Raw genomic sequence first — 18,856 nt, 5'->3', positions numbered from 1 at the left:
GGAGTCACATTTCAACGTGAGATTTGGAGAGGACAAACATCCAAACCATGTCAGCATATTTACACATGAAGTGTAAATGATAGCAACTGTTATTGTTTTTCCTGGGAAAGCAATTTTACTTAAGAGTTGATTTTTACAAATTAATTTGGGTGATGGGTACCTGAGGGGTCCTTATAGCATTCTCTCTGCTTTTCTAGATGCTTGAAATTTTTCACAATAAAACATTTTAGAAACGAGTAATGGAAATCTAAGATGTTAGTTTTGTTGAGAAAACAGATATATTGTGGAATAGAATGCAAAATGTACATGCAACTTTAATTTTTACTTATTTATTTATTTTTTGCTGGTTGGTCCATAAGCTCATTGTCTTTATTTGAAAAATCCTCGTGGAAAATTGTTGTTTGGTTTAGCTCTCAGCAGCCTGATCCTGAACTCTGAGGAAGCACACCTTACTTTGAGCTACCTGATCTTTCTTCTGAGCAAGGGACATTTTGGGACAGTTTTGCCACCGTCACCCACTACTAGTTCTTCTTTTTTCTTTCTTCTTCCTTCTCTCTTCCTTTTCTTTTTCTCCTTTTCCTCCTTTCCCTCCTCCTCCTCCTCCTTCTTCTTCCTATTCCTCTTCCTCTCATTTTTCTTGTCCTTCTTCTTCTTGTTCATGTTCTTCCTCTTCCTCCTCCTCCTTCTTCCTTCCTCTTTCTTCATCTTGCTCTATCACTCACGTTGGAGTGCAGTGGTACGATCTCAGCTCACTGCAACCTCGACCTCTGAGGCTAAAGTGATCCTCCCACGTCAGCCTCTCAAGTAGCTGGGATGACAGGCACACACCACCATGCTCAGCTAATTTTTAGTTTTTGTAGGGGTCTCCCTATGTTGCCCAGCCTGGTCTCAAACTCCTGGACTCAAGCAGTCCTCCCACTTGGCCTCCCAGCGTGCTGGGATTACAGGTGTGAGCCACTGAGCCCGGCCCCTCTCTTTATTTAAACTTCTTTCTTGGGTTTCTTCCCATAGACTGTATTCTGTTGCATAGCAGCGTTACCCTCTTCTACACCTCCTCCATGCCTGGAGTTACGCTGTTTTCTATGTATTGAGAGAATTGTTTTTTGTAAGCATCTTCATCTTCTGTTAGGAAATGCGTGTAATCCACGACATTCTGACCGATGATGTGCTTTCAGTGCACTTCTGCATTAAATTCCTTGTTTTCAAAATCATAACCAGGGAATCATTGGGTACCAAGAGGAGTAGACAAGCCTCCATCTGCAGCTGCCTTCAAGGCCCCCCAAGACTTTATTGCCAGAGGTAGTTTTGGCAAGGCCTGCATCCAAATAGCAAGTGAAGGCACCAGGCTGACCATAAGTGCTTTCTACATTGTATTCATCACCAGTCACCTCCACTTGGCCTTCATAGAACTTGCCCATGCCAGACCTATTGAGAAGCCTGCAGGCCAGCAGCAGGCCAGGACAATGTGCCGCAGCGTAATTTGTCAGGCCAACCTTCACACCATGTTTTGGTAGCTCATGAGCATAAGGTATACAAACTATCATATCCCCTTCCATACAGGCATAAGCAATGTGACAGACATTCTCTGTGTTATGTGAGCGATCATCCTGTATTTGGGCGTGTTATACTTATTTTTATCTTGTATTGCCAAGCATTTCCAAGCACAGTAGCCCATTTTACCCTCTTGTCTTCTAAATTTCACTTTGTATCTCTTAAAGCAGCTTTATTCTTGACAACTTTAGCAAACCCTGTCCTGCAGAACAGAGACCTGCATCCTTGGCTAGACATAGAGCCCACAACTTTTAAATAAAGCACAAGATTTGAAAGAAACAAAATAGCCTAAAGCAGACCACGGAGAATCCACCTCCAGGCAAGGTTGCTCCTGATCTCACTGGACCTTTGGTTTTCTCACCTTAAAAAACTTGGGAATAGTGATGTTTCCCTCTCAGTGCCACTACATGATTGAAGCGAGAGGAGAGATGTGAGGGTGCTTTGTGAACTGTAATTCTGTCTTCTAACTTGATAATTTGTTCATTCATTCAACACGTTTCTTGAGGCCCTGCCATGTGCCAGGTGCTGCGCTAGGAGCTGGGGACACTGCTGCACACAGATGAAGGCATGACAGACATACGTGTTCTTGAGCTCAGAATGCCATGGGGCAAATTCTTCCTCTGCCACTTTCTCCTTAGGGCACAACAGCTGAGTACCTAATCTCCGGGCCTCAGTTTCCTTGCCTGTAAAATGGGGGACATTAACAATATAGTTCTCTCATCCGCATGGTCATGAAGATAAATGGGGCAATGGATGTGAGGTTCCCAGAGCAATGCCCAGCACATAGCAGGTGCTTGATAAATGTTCATTCTCACCACTGCTGGTAGGAAAAGCCCAGCAAGTGAGGAAGGCTCACCATAAACAGATTTGCAAAATGACTTTAAAGTTTATAAGTGCCGTGGAGAAATGGGGTGGCATAATATGATATGGAACCACAGGTTGGGCGGGGAGGGTCCCTCTCAGGAGCTTCCCTCCAAGGTGAATCAGTGGGATGATACAAGGTAGGAGAGCAGACAGCAGGGGGTGAGGAAAGGAGAGGAGCTGGGTCTGCTCTGCAGATGAGGAGACTGAGGCCCAGGGAAAAGTGACTGGTCCCAGCTCCCACAGGGCTGCCACCAGGAACCTAGTGATATGGTTTGGCTGTGTCTCCACCCAAATCTCATCTTGAATTGTAGCTCCCACAATTCCCACATGTCATGGGAGGGACCCAGTGGGAGGTAATTGAATCACGAGGGCAGATCTTTCCCATGCTGTTCTCGTGTAGTGAATATGTCTCATGAAACGTGATGGTTTTATAAAGAGGAGTTCCCTTGCACAAGCTCTCTCTCTTTGCCCGCCGACATCCATGTAAGATGTGACTTGCTCCTTCTTACTGTCTGCCATGATTGTGAAGCCTCCCCAGCCATGTGGAACTGTGAGTCCATCAAACCTCACTTTCTTCCCAATCTAAGGCATGTCTTTGTCAGCAGTGTGAAAATGGACTAACACATCCAGTGACCCAAAGATAGACAATATTTGGGCTCACTCTTGCAGAAGTCACTGAGAAAAGTGCTGGTTTCCCTGAGAAGTGTAGCAATGAGGATGGTGGCTTACGTGTACATTCCTAACTCTGGGGTTTTTGGAGACCTGTGCAAGCATTGCTCTTGGACACTGCTGTTGAAGATCTCAGCCCTCTGGCTCAGATAACACCCTTATTCTAGGTCATTGGTCTCCTTCTCCTCAGCTGGGTGCTGCCTGCACCTCTCCTCCAGGCAAATACTGTGACCATGGGCTTGCTACCAGGAAGAACACAACTGTGCAGACATGCCCCAGTGAGTCATTACCAAGTAATCACAGCTAGCACGAGCTATCTTCCGCTTTGTATTTTGCAGAAGAGGCCAACGAGGGTCAAGGGTTAAGCTGGGCTGGGAGTCAGGGGGCTGGAGTTTGACCCTAGCTCTGTCACTAATTGTGTGAATTTGAACCAGAGGTTTAGTATCTCTGAGCCCATGTTTCCACTCCATTATTTATTTATTTTTTATTTTTTTGAGATGGAGTTTTGCTCTTGTTGCCCAGGCTGGAGTGCAGTGGTACAATCTCAGCTTACTACAACCTCCACTTCCCAGGTTCGAGCAATTCTCCTGCCTCAGCCTCCCAAGTAGCTGAGATTACAGGCGTGCACCACCATGCCCAGCTAATTTTTGTGTTTTCACTAGAGACGGGGTTTCACCATGTTGGCCAGGCTGGTCTCAAACTCCTGACCTCAAGTGATCCACCCGTCTCAGCCTCCCCAAGTGCTGCGATTACAGGCATGAGCCACCACGCCCAGCCTCCATTATTTATTTACTGGACCATTTATTCATTCCATGCACAAACATTTACTGAGTACCTACTGCAAGCCAGGCACTGGGCTGTGGGCTGGAGAAGGGGAAAGTCGTTTTTCTCTATAACGTGAAACTCTTGGCTCTCATAGTGTCTGGTGAGTTGCAGCCCTCGTGAAAACTCTCCTGGTCACGTGATCATGCCAGTTTCTCTTCTCTGAACCTTTGTCTCAGTTTCCATTGTCCTCCTTGAGATGTGGCTTCCGGAATGTCCCGTCTTATTAATGAACCGGCAGCTCTGCAGGGCCAGGGTTTGAGCAGTTCTGAGAATGCAGCTGTGAGACTAACCATAGACGAGCCATTGCTATTTGAAATACTTACGAAAAATATTTGGATAACCTTCCATTACCTGAGAAGGCATTTCTAAAGTTTACATTGCAGTCCTGAGTGATGGTGATATTTGGAGCAATAATTTCCTCTGGCCCTTGAATTTTTGCCTGAAAGAGTTGCTCAGCAGCTCACATTGTACATGTGAAGGTTGTTTTGGAATGTTAATGGAGAGGCCGATTCACACCAGATGGACTGGAAGACCAGGGAGGTGGGGAGGATGTATACACTGGCCACCATGATTCAGCTGTAAGGCTGGCTTTTTAAAATGCACTGACAGTTGGAGGTCAAGGCGGCTGACATTTGCCCAGGTTTTCTCTGCAAGTTTTTATGTTGCTTTAGCAAATCTGAATCTTGGTCCTGTTATGAATTAGTCTCTTTTATGATATTCAGTTCATGGACAACGTTCCGGTGGCATATCCTAAAGTCCAAAGCAGCTTTGACAGGCAGTGTCCTATGTCAAAGTTCAGATTTGAACTCCTATCAGTGTTCCTTAAGCTTAACAAAAACATAAAAAAAAACATTAAAATGGAAAAAGCTACTCATATCTTCTGTGTGTCTTTATCAGCCAAGAAAATCTTGCCTGGATCCATTCTGTAATTTATAATATACAAGGAAATGGCATTTTTGTGTTCCAAATATATAAATTAAATAAGTCATATTAACAGTGGCATATATAGGCTGACTCTAAATGGAATGTTTTACATATATTATCTCCCATAATTATGTTACCTATCATTACTGGGCCCTTCTGACAGGTGAAGAAACAGACCCAGAGAAGTATGTCCCAGGTCCCCTGAGGTGGGCAGGGAGCAGCTGAGCCCACTTGAACCCTGGTCCAGCTGACCCAATGCTCTCTATCTGCTTCCTCCTATTGTACTTTTCTCATTCTTGGTCCCAATGCATCCCCCAGGGCTCACTGCCCTTAGCGTCTGGTCCATCAACAATTATCCTCAGTTTCTTCTGAGCTGGGGGCCAGAGGACTCAGCTGCCTCCCCTACCCACGCTGTGCAGCATGTCCAGCCCTTTCCACAGTTGGCAGTTATTGCAGGTGACAGGGTGCCCTGGCTGTCTGGTGCAGTTAGCTGGGCCTGCCTCTGGACTCTGACTTCTATTTGCATGAATGGATGTGGTGGGGGTTTGTTTGGGGGCTGAAGAGCAGAGAGGGAGTCTGTTGGCAGGGAAGCGTCTGTGAGGCTGTAGGTGAACGGGATCCCGGAGAGGATGAGAAAGGCCTGAAGCTAAGGGGGCTGTTTTCCATCAATGTTTTGCTCTCTGAGCCAGGCACCATCCTAGGGTCTGGGGGCTCTAAATGTGGACATGGTTGGTCCCCCTTTGGAGAGCTGGCAGCTAGAGTGGGAGGTGGGTGACCTGAAGCTGGAGAGACCTGAGTTCTAGTGTCAGAGGTCTAGTCTCAGCACTGCAGCTTCTGAGCTCAGTGACCTTTCTGTATCTCAGTCTGGTCATCTGTACAATGGGGTTAACAATACTACTGACCTTGGAGTTGTTGTGATAAGTGCTAAGATAGGAGTGATGGGGGGTTGGGCACAGAGAAGAGAGGAGGGGCCTCATGTGATCTTGGAGCGCTAGGTGGTGTCCTGGAGGAAGTGCCATCCAAGCTGAGGCCTGTAGGAAGAGATAGGGTTGGTTACCTGGCAAAACTAGAGGAGAATCGGCTTCCGGTGGAGGCATTGGCTCTTTGGGGACCTGAGGGCAGGCCCTTGAAGCTGGAGTGACCAGCAGGAAGGGAACTAGAAGGTGGTGCCTTGGCTGTGGGCTGGACCACTTTTTAGGACTTGAGTATCCAACAGAGATGTGTAACATTCTCTCCACCAGCTACCACAGTCTACAGCCTGTGGAGGGTGTGGAGGGTGGAGAAGAGATGGTATAGAGGGCGCTGCAGTGTACCCACAGAGAGCACTGTGAGGAGGAGTCTTTGGAGGGGAGCTTGAGGGAACTTGGTACAGAGCAACCTCCCAGGAGTCTGGGCGTGCCCTGAGACAGCTGGGGCTGTGGAAAGGCATGAGCCCTGGGGGTCAGCAGAATGTCTGTGTGCTGGGCTGTGTTCCCGCTTCACTTACTGATTCAGCCAGTCCAGCATCAATGATTTATTAAGTGCCTGCCATGTACCAGGCACTGTTCTAGACACAGAGATGCAGAACTGGCAACACAGTCCACAATCTTGCTCTCCTGGGACTTACTTCCCAGTGGGGGCGAGGCAGCAGTTTTAGATAGAGTGTTCTGGGAGGAGCAAGACACGTGATTGATTCTCTTGAAGGATGTGTCCTGGGGAGTGACCCCCCAGGTGGGGCCTGTGTGTGTTTGGGCTTTGGGGGGAACGGGAGATTGGAAGGAGCTGAGGTCACTGAGGCATCAGGAGGCCAATTTGTGTAGGACCTGGTAGCAGGAAAATGACATGCTCTCACTCTGGCTGCTATTGGGGAAGAAGACTCCAGGGAGGAAGGTGGGAACCCTTCCTTGATGTGGCGTGCTGAGCCTTGAACCCCAGCCTTGCTGCTGATGGCCAGAGGATGGCTGAATGGGTGCCTCAGCCATTGAATGCTTCCCTTTCCTCTCCTGCAAAACCGCAAGGGCCACCATGAGAACTAGGTGAGACCACAACAGCCCCTCGCTGGCGGGCCGGATGGTGTGCTCAGCAGGGCGCGTCGTAATTAGCGTGATGAGCATGAAGGCCGTGAGGGCAAATCCCAGGCAGAGTGTGCGCTGCCTTTCATGCTCCCCTGCAAATCAAAAGTGTTCTGCTCTCTGCCTCCAGCACTGGGGCCTGCATGTCACCTCCCATCCTTCTCACACACCCTCATGTCACTGTGGCTGGGAGTCCCGTGAGGGCACGTGGCGCCCAAGGCCCTTCCACAGCAGGAGGCAGATGTGCAGGGGCTACGGGTTTCTGCTGCTTCTGACAGGCTGTCAAGGCCAATGTCCTGATGCCCTGGTCTGATGGGGAGGAACGAGTGCCTTGAGGACACTGAGGAGGGGCCCCCTGGCCAGCACGGATATGCAGGGAAGCCTTCCTGGAGTTGCGCAGTCCATGCTGAGAAGGAGAAGTTCTTAGGTTGCTGGTGGTGGTGAGATGAGGGGACCGGTGATCCAGGCATCAAGCACATTTTCATGTCTTTGAAATACCAGCATAAGAGAAGCAGGGGTGGGTGAGAGGGATTGAAGAATCAGAGCGGCTGCAGCTGGAGCTGGAGCAGGGTGGGGACAGACCAGATCACAAAGCCTGGACTGAAGGGACGAGACAGGACGGCGGGGGAGCTGTGGGCAGGCTGTGGCAGGCACACAGGCAGGGAGGGCCCTCGGGGGCCATCAGTGACTTAATGATTTTTACCATGTGCTAGATCCCAAGCTAAGCATGTTACATGCATAGTCTCATCTAATCTTAAGTTTTATGAACTGGGTTCTCCTGTTATACCCATTTCGCAGATGAGAATATTGAGGCTCAGATAGGTTAAATAACTTGACTGTGGTTTCATACACAGCCAGGAACTGTCCATTTGGGATTTTTAATGCAGGCAGACAGAAGACAAGTTTTGTGTTTTGAACTTGTCACTCTACCATCACCTTCTGGTTTCCGGGCTCTCGCAGCAGCTCTCTGCCCATTCCGTCATCCATAACGGGGTTGTACGATGAAGCCTCCCCTAGGTAATCTTTGGGAAATGCCACCCATCTCTGGAAGTGAGGGATGCTGGTGGTTACAGCTGGGTGGGAATCCCAGCTCCGCGACTCCCCTGCTGGTGTGATATTGTAACCCTGCCGATCCTCAGTTTCCTTATCTGCAAAATGTTAGTTATGGGGAGGAAAGGAGATAGAGGTAAAGCACCAGGCACGTAGCACAGTGCCAGGCACCCAGAAAGGACCCAGTGACGGTGCTCCTTGGATTCCTATTACTGCCCTCGTTTGCCAAGACAGGGTGGTGACACCGCGGACCCAGGGGGTGCCTGGCCAGGCCCAAACAGGTGTCAGCGGCGCGTGTGTGTGGAGGAGCTGGGGACAGGGAGTATGAATCATTCACCACTGAAGCCTTGCATTATTAATATCGTTATTCTCAGACTTCTAAGGAGGGCCCAGCTAGATCCCATACATGGAAGGCGCGACTCAGCCTCCGCGGCAAGCACCTCCCTGGGTCCGGAGTTGCCATGGAGTCCCGCAGGCGGCCTGGAGGCGGTGCCCCAGACTCGGCCCCCGTGCAGGTCCTTGGTCTGCGGCCTGGGTCCTGCCCGCGCCGGGGTCCACCCAGCCCGCCTTTGTGGGCCGCTCCCCTGGGACCCTGGGGGACAGACAGAAGCTGGTGGGGACTGGCGCGGGCGTCCTCGGGAGAGCGCGGGGCGCGCTGGGCTTGCTGAAGGGCTCCAGGCCTGGCCATTCGGTGCCTTCCAAAGAGCGGACGCGCCGCGGAGCCCCGAGGGCCTGAAATCTGCTCCCGCAGCGCAGCCCCGGGCGCGCCACCACCCCCGCCGCTGTCGACTGCGGGGCGACCGCTTGGTCCGGAAGCCGGGAGAGGAGAGGCCGGGGCTCGGCGGGCCGCTCTAGGCGGGCGGGGAGCGCAGCTCCAGAGCCGGCCAGTTCCCTGCGCCCGCCTCCCCCGACCTTTCCCGGCCGGCCCGAGCTCGGAGGGGCGGGGCGCCGGGCGGGCCGGGGCGGGGCCCGGGGAGGAGCCGTGGCTGCGGTGGCGGCCGCGTCAGAGCAGCGCTCCCGCTGCCCGGCGGCTCAGACACGGCCCGAGCGCCGCCGCGGACGCGGACAGAGACCCGCACGGGCACGGGCGCTGCGCCGGAGGCTCACCTCGCGGTCCGGGGCTGCGCGACCATGGCGGACAAGGAGGCCGGCGGCACCGACGGGCCCCGAGGTGAGCGCAGGCTGCGGGTCCTGCGGCCGCGCCTGGCGGGGCAGGGAGGGAGGAGGCGCGCTTGGCCCCGCGCCCCGCACCCCCTCGCGCACCGTGGAAAAGTGGGGACGCCCGCGCTGCATCCAGTTCTGGCGGGCGGGGCCGGGGTCAGCAGCAGCGGGGCCGGGGGCCGGGGGCCGGTGGACTGGAGGCGGCCCGCGGGTCACATGTTCTGCGCCCCGCCAGGGTGCGGACTCCGCGGCGGGGACTGCAGCCCCCGCTGAGGCGCCTGGTTGGTCCCTGCCTCGGGTGGCGCCTCCTGTGGGGCTGGTCGCGCGTGCGGGTAAGGACCGCCCCGCGTGTGCAGCCCCCGCGCGATGGGCTGCGGAGGCCGGCGCTGGCTGGGTAAAGGGCCCGCCGCCGGGTGGCCAGGTGGCCCCAGCGGCTAATTTTCGTGACTCAGCGAGGCAGGAGTGGGAGCCTGGGGGAAATCGGAGATTTGGACCTGTTCCCTCGCCCCATCCCACCCCGGCCGGACGCTCGAGCCAGGAGTAGGGGCTGCAGCTGCGGCCGAAGGGCTTCTCACCCACCTCTCCGCCCATCCCCAGGGACTCACTGGGCTGGGGAAGGGTGAAGCGGCGGGGGTTCGATGGTCCCTTCCTTGCGGGGGGCAGGGGGAGGCACCCAGTGCGGAGGACAGACGCTCGCATTTTGCAGATGTGCTAGGGCCGCTTTCTTTGGGGAGCGTGATTAGGGCTCCGAAGGGTGGGGGAGCCGGAGAGGACGGGGAAGGGGGTTGCGGGAAGAGGAGGAGCAGGTTTCGGAGCCCAGGGCTGTAAATCAAGGCTGCTCCCACGGAGGGCCCGGCTGGCCAGGATTCCAGTCTTCCTGTGGGTCCCAAGTGGGGAAAGTTGGGCTCATGGAGGCGCCGCGCGTCCCTGACCTGCAGGGCCTCGGCGGGAGCGGCCGCCGGGGAGAGGAGCGCGGCCCAGGCAGCTTTCCCGGGAGCGACAGGCAAGCCGCCTGCGAGGATGAAATTAAAATGCCGGGACGCAAGGGAGATTCAGCCACGAAACGAGCGCCTGGCTCTGCGGGGCCCCAAAAGCTGGAGAAACTGAGTCCAGTGGCAGCACAGCCACCATCTGCGCTGGGTTCCCGGTCTTGCTGTCGGGCCCGCGGCCCCCACCCTCTGCTGCACTCCAAGCCGCACCTGCCCCCACCCCAGCCCATTGTTCCTGCGTATCAGGGAGGTGCCTCCCCACGCGGCACTGCAGTGGTGGGGGAGTGCAGGGTTGGGGGTGGGGGATCCTGACAGGGCTCACTCCAGGGAGAGGCAGCGGAGAGCCCAGGCCGTCCCCAAACACACACCCAGTCTGTCCCCGCCTGTACTCTTCCTCAGCTGGCGAATGCAGGCTATGGACTGGCAGCTGTCTTTGTCTGAACATCACTCAGCAACTGGATTGACTCTTTTTTTTTTTTTTACTTTTTTCCTTTAAGTCAGAAAATAAAAATTTTTTTAGGACGTTAAGTAGGGGCGTTGAATTGCTAAAGCCTGAGAATTACTGAGCCAGTTTCTTGCCTCTCATGCTGGGATAGAGTGGGTGATGATACCAAATGCAAGGTTGGGCATAGGATTTGTCAAATCAGAAGTGGGCAGGAATGTGTACCCACTCCCCACAGCCTTCCCAACACTGTTTTGTCTTGTAAATCAAATTCAGCACCCCTATCCTAAAACACACACACACACACACACACATAGACACACACACACACACACACACACACACGATGCTGGGAGAAATCCCGTCCAGGATGGGGACACCCATACCTGGTGTGCCGAGCCACCTGCCACCACTCTTCTGGGTTTGTTCTGGAGTATTTGTTTCTTCACTTCCAGTCATCTCCAGCTCAAGGTGGCCAGTGAGAATTCCAGGTGCATGGACTTAGGACAGAGACCAACCTGAAGAGCAGGCTGTCCCTGACAGCTCACTGTGCCTCTGGGCACCTCTCCCTTTATCTGTAAAATGGAGGATGTGAATAGTATTGCATAGGAGCAGAGTCCTATTTCTAAGGTTTCCTCATTGCTGGGAAAAGAGCGTGCATTATTTTATTGTTTTAAAGCCTCACAACAAACCTGTTACCAGCATTCTCCCCTTCCTGGGTGGGAAATCTGAGTACAGGTTGAGTGACCTATCCAAGGTCACACATCTGGGAAGTGTTGATTGGGACCCAGGCCATCTGATTCCAGGGCACCAACCTGTGCATACAGCCCTTATGCAAGTGTGCAGTGGTTACCACTCTATTAAGGACATAAAAATGGTTGTGCTTCCTGGGAAGGATATCCAGAATGCTTTTGGTACAAAAGAATGGGTGCCACAGATATCACACTGTTGGAATTTGTGAGCAGTGGGAGTCCTGGGTTGGGGAGGGGTTTGCTGTGTGGGTAGATGGTGTTGGGGGGTGGTGTCAGAAAGGCTGGCCATGAAATCTCCAACGAGTGCAGTTGGGGTGGGGTGGGGAGTGGGCAGAGGTGCGTGCCAATGAAACAAGAATGGCAAAATATCGTAGTTGGGTGATGGGGAGTGGCGGTTCATTACTATTCTGCTTACTTTGTGTATGTTTGCAAATTTTCTTAATAAGATGTTTAAATTACTTAATTTACAAAATCTGAAGGGCCACACTTGAGGGTCCGGGTGTTGGACAGCAAAATTTGAGATGACCTTCAATCCTGCCCCCCCCCGCCATGACCTGAGTGGGTTGACACATGGAGCCCTAGAAGGGTGACATGAATTGGGGGTGGACAGAGTGGTTCGGACAAGGATGGCTCCTATGGTGACCAAGTCAGGGCTAGGTATGGGGAGTGGAAACCAAGTCATTTTTTCCAGGGCAGGGGCTTGAGGAGAGGGATGGTGGGCAGGCAGTTTTGCCTGGGTTGAGGGTATCTCTCAAGGCCTGGCAATGGGCTTTGGAGATGCCATCCTGGAGGTTCATCTTAATAAAAATAAACATTTTAAACGTTGACCTTTATTGAGGACTTAGTGTATGCTGAAACCTGGAATATTGAGTTATCTCATTTAGCCCTGACCACGTTTGTTGTTGAATGAATGACTATGAAGGATGCTCTGTTATCCCCATTTCACAGAGGAAAAAGCTGACAGTCCTAGCAGCGCACAGCTGGAAGGGGGCCTAGGTAAAGACCTAGGCCATGGGATGCAGGCCTCAGGTGGTCAAGCTGAACAGCCTCTCCTGGCATGTGCCTGGCATGTCATAGGCCCTCAGGGACTTGTGTTGAGTAGGCCTGCAGCTAATAGAGAGTGGCTGCACTAATTCCTATAGCCACCAAGCTGTAGATGGTAGTGACGGCGCTGGTTATAGCCCCCAAAGGAATTAAGCAAAGGTCAGGGTGATGCTCTGGGCATTGCCAGTTAGGGTTCTGGCCGTGGGATCTACTTCCGTGTCAACACCTGCTGCTGCAACTTGTCTGCCGCCTTGGTGGTCCCCACCTGCCCTCTGTGTATGTCCCCACACAGTGTCTTGTGTTTCCCAGAGCCCTGTGATCACCTTTGGCCCTTGACACATGCAGTTCTCCCTGCTTGGGACATCCTCTCTTTGTTTAGCAAACTCCTACTCATCCTTCAAAACTCAGTTAAGATATCACCTCTCAGGAAGCCTTCCTGGGCTCATCCATCGGGATGAGATCTGCCTGTGTGGTCCCAAAGCTTTCGGTACTTAATGGTTGATAATTCCAACTAGTGTTTGATGAGCCCCTACGATGTGCCAGCTTTGTATGCCTGTATCTCATTGACTCCTCCAGCAACCCTGTGAGGCTGGTATTATTATTACCCCATTTTGCTGATAAGGCAGTTGAGGGCTTTGAAAAACTTGCTAACTTGCCCAACCAGTGAATGCTGGAGTTGGGATATGAGTCAGCCACGGAGCCTAAAATCTTGTGCTGTTTCTCTCAATGCCCTTTCTTCTGAGAAAGGCATGGACTATGTCTTTCATTTCCATTTTTTTTTTTTTTTTACTAAGGACACTAGTAGGTGTTCAATAAATGTCTTACTTTTTGTTGAGTATCAGTCAGCAAGACATGAGGGAACACAGCAGAGGGCAATGGCGTCTACATCTTGCCCACTCCGCAGTGGCACTTCTGGAAATGTGGATGCTCAGGAGTGGGCCAAGCTGGAGGGAAGTCAGGCAGGGCTTGAACAATCTCAGAAGAGAAGCTGCTTTGATTCCAATAAGGCCAGGAGTGACGACTCAATCTTGTGGGGGCGAAATGCTCTCTTTTCATATAAATAGGCCTCTTTGGTAAGGGAGAAAGCATCTTTATTACTGCTGTGCATAATTAGAACAGCGGGGAGGAATCAGGGGCTTTTAATGAATGAGTAGCGTGTGGCAGGGAATGAGTGAGCGCCTGCCACTGCGGGTGCCCCCAGGCCTGGGCATCCCCGGGAGTGAGCAGGGCCAGCGAGGAGACGACCAAGGAAGCACAGGCAGTGCTCAGAATTGAAACCGGCCCCACTGAAGCGGGCCCTGCTGATCCTTGCTGCGTTCCTGTCATTGCAAATGACTCCCAGGCTGCAGCTTTGCAGATGCTGCTCTGAGCTCTGCCAGGACCACCCCTCTTCTTCCAGCCTTGACTGTGACCTGGCAGCCGCAGATGTCCTGCGGGGCTGGCAGCTGCTCCATGGCACCCCTTCTGGGCAATCCTGAGCTGCAGAGTTTGTGCCTTGATTTTAGTCACCTTATTTTTAGGGTGGCTATATGTCCTGGTTTGCTGGAATAGTTCTAGTTTATGCCTCTTGTCCTAGTGAAATTAGTAATAGTGATATCTTTCACCTTGTAAGTATCTCAGTTTGGAAGGTGAATTATGTGGTTGCGCTCCTTATCTTTGTCTTCTCAGCCATCTGGGCCTCAAGAGGGATGAGGGAGGCAGTAGGGTGTGCAGTTAAACCTGGGCTTTGGTCTCAGATGCTTGTAACATCTGGGTTTAACATTGCTGCATCTGTTTCTTCTGCTGTAGACAAGGACGATTAATAACCTCTGCTCTACTGGGGTGCTGTGAGAATGAAATGAGAGAATATTTGTAAAGAGCTTAGGTATGAGCCTGGTACATAGAGGGCTCTCAGTAACTTCCAGTCATTTTATTATCATTGTTAGGTTGATTTGGGAAGTGTAGTGGTTAAATGTGAGATCTGGAGCCAGACCGCCTGGGTTCAAATCTGTGCTCTGTCACTGACCTGCTCTGTGACCCTGGCAAGTTACTTAACCCCATAAAGGCTCAGTTTTTCTCATCTGTAAAGTATTGATTATAACAGTCTCTTCTTCATATGGTCTTTGTGAGGATTAAATGGGTTTTTACATGAAAAGCGCTTAGAGTAGAGCCGGGCATGAAGTAGACATTGAATTAATATGAGCAATTATTATTGGCTGTTATTGTTATTATGAATAAATGTCCCAAGTTACATTCTTGTAGGCAGGAGGAATTATCCAGTACATTTGTTTCCTATTGCTGTTGTAAAACTTACCACAAATTTAATGGCTGAAAACCATACAAATTTATTATCTTACATTTCTGGAAGTCAGGAATAAGTCCAAAATGGGTCTCCCTGGGCTAAAACCAAGGTGTTGGCAGAACTGTATTCCTTCTGGAGGCTCTAGGGAAGAATCCATTTCATTGCCTTTTCAAACTTCTCGAGGTGACCTGAATTCCTTGGCTCGTGGCCCCTTCCTCCACCTTCCAAGCCCATCACTCCAACCCCTGCTTTCATTGCCACATCCCTTCTCTGACTCTGCCCTTCCTCCTCCCATTCCCTTTCTAAGGACACTTGTATGAGGACCTCTTATTAGGCCTACTTGCATAATCATTTCCCCATCTCAAGATCCTTAATTTAATCACATCTGCTGACTCCCTTTTCCCATGGGAGATAGCATATTCTTTGGTTCCAGGGGGCTATTATAGAGCCTCTCATAGCCAGAAAGATTGGAGTCTTGCCTACGTTTGGGGGTGTTGGAGAGTCTTCTGTGTCCCTCAGGAGCTGTCTGAAGTTTGGAAATGACTCTTCCTCCATGTTGTACATTAGGTCAGGTTCCTCGTGCACCTGCTGTGGGTTGCCCTTCCTGGAGTTTGGATTGTGGATCAACCCTTGACTTCTATTCAATCTCAGTAGGGTCCTTAGAGACAGTTACTTTTAGGGCTGATTTAGCCCCTTCTGAGGGGCCCATGACTCATTGAGATCTGAATAAAAAGGTTTATTGGCTCCCAAGCAGGGAAAACAATCAATGCATTAAACAAGTTAGTGAAATGTCTATAAAATGTCACATTATATTTGCTTTTACTATGTAGCAAACCACTCCAAAGTTTAATGGGTTAAAACAATAGTCTTTTTAAAAAATTTTATTTTAAGGCAAGGTGTTCCTCTGTGACCCAGGCTGGAGAGCAGTAGCATGATCTTGGCTCATGTAACCTCTGCTTCCTGGGCTGAAACGATCCTCCCACCCCAGCTTTGTGGGTAGCTGGGACTAAAGGTGCACATCTCCATGCCTGGCTTTTTTTTTTTTTTAAATAGGGACAAGGTCTCACTATGTTGCCCAGCCTGGTCTCAAACTCCTGGGCTCAAGCAACCCTCCTGCCTCAGCCTCCCAAAGTGCTGAGATTACAGGCATGAGCCACCGTGCCTGGCAACAATAGTCATTTTATGTGCTTATGATTCTCTGGGCAGGTCTCTGTTGGGTGGTTGTTTTGGTGGTATTCCCTGTGGTCACTTATGTGACTGCAACACTCTGATGGCTCAACTAGTCTGGGTAGTCCAAGATGACCTCGCTCACAGGTCTGGGGGGTTGGTGCTGGCTGTCGGCTGGGCTTCGTTCTCCACATGGTCTTTTATCCCCTAAGAGGCAAGCTCAGGCTTCTTTATGTGGTAGCCTCAGGACAGCAAGAGGATGAGAGGGGAAGCTGCAAGGCCTCTTGAGGCCTTCCTGGGAAGTCCAATAAAATCACTTCTGCTGTATTCCTGGTGGTCACAGCAAGTCTTGAAGCCAGCTCAGATAGAAGGGATGGAGAAATTGCCTTTACCTCTTAGTGAGAGGACCTGCAAAGAATATGTGGCTATTTTTAATCTAACGGAGTTGGCTTGGCAAAAATGTTAAAACTACAAACTTTAGAAAACTATATTATGCTTTAAAGCAACTTGTAGGTTAGATCTCACTTCTTAAGACGTTCTGCAAGTGCCCAATGATTGTCTGACACTTACAGTTATTTGTTTGTTGTGCTAGAACATGTGTTTCTATAAGTGATAAATGAAGAATGATGTTGGTATTCAGAAAAGTTGTGTTGGCACATTCTCAATTTTTCCCAGTATGTTTGCACTTTGATAGATCAGGATATACTTTTTTCTTTCTTTTTTTTTTTTTTGAGGCAGAGTCTCGCTCTTTCGCTCAGGCTGGAGTGCAGTGGCTCGATCTCGGCTCACTGCAAGCTCCGCCCCCCGGGTTCATGCCATTCTCCTGCCTCAGCCTCCCGAGTAGCTAGGACTACACTCACCTGCCACCACGCCTGGCTTATTTTTGTATTTTTAGTAGAGACGGGGTTTCACCATGTTAGCCAGGATGGTCTCGATCTCCTGACCTCGTGATCTGCCCTCCTCGGCCTCCCAAAGTGCTGGGATTACAGGCATGAGCCACCGCGCTCAGCCAGGATGCACTTTTTTCATGATTAAAGGCTAATATATGAAAAAGCAAAAACAAAAAAAAAAAAAAAAAGAAGGCTGAAAATCTGTAGATGCAACTACCTTTAGTGTAAGTCAGGGCTGTTTTAGTATTGTTCCATGCCCTTAAGCTCTGTTGGCAGCTGAGAGGACAGATGAAGGAGCTGCAAAGACATTGTCCCTATAAGAAAATGATGGGTATGGGTGTGTGGGTGACACCCTGGATGGGTTTTGCATTTTTTTTTTTTTTAGACAGAGTCTCGTTCTGTTGCCCCAGCTGGAGGATAGTGGTGTGATCTCGGCTCACTGCAGCCTCCACCACCTGGGTTCAAGCGATTCTTGTGCCTCAGCTTCCCGAGTAGCTGGGACTACAGGTGTGTGCCACCATGCCCAGCTAATTTTTGTATTTTTAGTAGAGACAGAGTTTCACCATGTTGACCAGGCTGGTCTCGAACTGCTGACTTCAAGTGATCTGCCTGTCTTGGTTTCCCAAAGCTCTGGGATTACAGGTGTGAACCACTGTGCCCTGCTGGGTTTTGCATTTTGATGAGAATGGCCCCCTAAGAAGTGAGTGCCCCGTTACTGTTTTTGGAAAGGTTCCGGTAGCAAGGTTCCACAGGTGTAGAGTGATGTACACCGACCTTGTTTTCCTCATGAATCCTGTTATTTTTAGTGTATGGGTTTGTAGAATGTGAAGATTTGTAGGAAAATATGCTGCATTACAGTGGAAATGCTTGAACAGATGCTCCTTGACTTACAATAGGGTTACGTCCCTATAAACCCATAAAAACGTTGAAAATATCATAAGTTGAGTTATCCTAAGTTGAGGACTGCGTGTATTTATATTTGATGTGGGATAAGTGTTCATTTAAAAAATATTTGCTCTGATATGGGGTGGAGCCTCAAATAACAGCCAATAGGAAGAGCCTACAGTCACTTCCTATTCAGTCATTTGAAATTTTGAGACTGCTTTGCTTCCCAGATGTTTGCATACTTAGTGGGTAGTTTTGTCAGTTATGTTCAGAATTTTAATGTCAGAAAACAGAGACTCCAGGAGTAAGTTCTGTAGGATGGAGCTCCTGTTTCATCAACCCGCTTAGCACCCAGGATCTCAGAGGGAAATGGATTATGCCAGTGCCCTTTGCTTCCTATAAACTGACAATTAAATGATGTCCCTTGGGGCTTCCTATGTTTTGTAAGTCAGACCTCGTGGTCTTATTGGTTTCTCTGTGATGAGGAACAGTGGTTCCTGTACCCAGGCGGCTGGTTCTGTTTGGGACAGGGAAGCTATAGGTATTCGGGTTCCAGCCTGCTGCCTCTGGCCTCAGGCTGGCCTCTCTTTGCTTGTCTCCCAGGTTTCCTTGGGCTGAAGGCTAAACTCCTCTGGCCACTTATTTCCTTTTCTTTCCTTTTATCATTGTCCCTTAGTGGCCATCTCCGCTGGCTGGGATGAGAAACTGTTTATAGCACAACCATCAGGCAGGAGTCTGTTCCCAAAGGACAGATGAAAGTTTCAGAAAACAACTGTTTGTAGTCAGTCCATGTGGCTGCTGGCCCCATTTGAAGGGATGATGATTATCAGTTCAGGTGGTGGTTTCCCTGGGCCAGCAGTTAGAAAACAGAGCTCATGGATACATCCACAGCTAGATGGGACCAGGTTGTCTAATGTCTGGACTGGGCCCACCCTCTCATTTTACAGATGGGGAAACTGAGGTCAGGGAGGGGAAGAGACTGCCCCAGGACACTAGGCAAAGCCAGGCTCAGAATCCAGGTCTGTCGACTCCCTCTGCATGCTTTCCAGCTGAACTCCCCAATGGCTACAGAATCCTCCAGCAGTCCCGCCAGCCACTCCCGGTCACTCAGAGACGGCACAAGGATCCAAACCTCTTTGCCATTAACAGATTCATGACTCGTCCCTCTAGCAGGAGTTACATTTTTAAAAAGTATTTGAAGAATGCTTAACTCAAAGGAATGAAGTGCCAAGTCAAATTGTTGTGAATAAAACACTCTGCAATGGTGGAGCCGCAGGCCCAGCTTTTCTTTTCTAGTTTCTTGTGTGTTCC

General features: G+C 50.6%; 1 protein-coding gene and 1 pseudogene across 6 annotated transcripts in view; one reads left to right on the top strand and one right to left on the bottom strand.

Moving 5' to 3' along the window:
- Window positions 1-18,856, top strand: part of HSPA12A (heat shock protein family A (Hsp70) member 12A) — a 180,516-nt gene that overhangs the window by 98,326 nt on the left and 63,334 nt on the right. Inside the window, exon 1 of one of the 6 annotated variants that reach the window (XM_024254319.3) lies at window positions 8,905-9,105. The exons of the other annotated variants lie outside the window; for them this stretch is intronic. Coding sequence (XP_024110087.1) covers window positions 9,066-9,105 — 40 coding nt within the window. The 5' untranslated portion in view covers window positions 8,905-9,065. Of the gene's footprint in view, window positions 1-8,904; window positions 9,106-18,856 lie in introns of those variants that run through there. 6 annotated transcript variants of the gene reach the window in all.
- Window positions 605-1,788, bottom strand: LOC112135201 (large ribosomal subunit protein uL18-like; annotated as a pseudogene).

The sequence above is a fragment of the Pongo abelii genome, chromosome 8, assembly GCF_028885655.2.
Source record: "Pongo abelii isolate AG06213 chromosome 8, NHGRI_mPonAbe1-v2.0_pri, whole genome shotgun sequence".
Classification (NCBI taxonomy): domain Eukaryota; kingdom Metazoa; phylum Chordata; class Mammalia; order Primates; family Hominidae; genus Pongo; species Pongo abelii.
The sequence above is the reverse complement of the archived record's forward strand: the minus strand, read 5'-3'. Positions and strand labels throughout refer to the sequence as shown.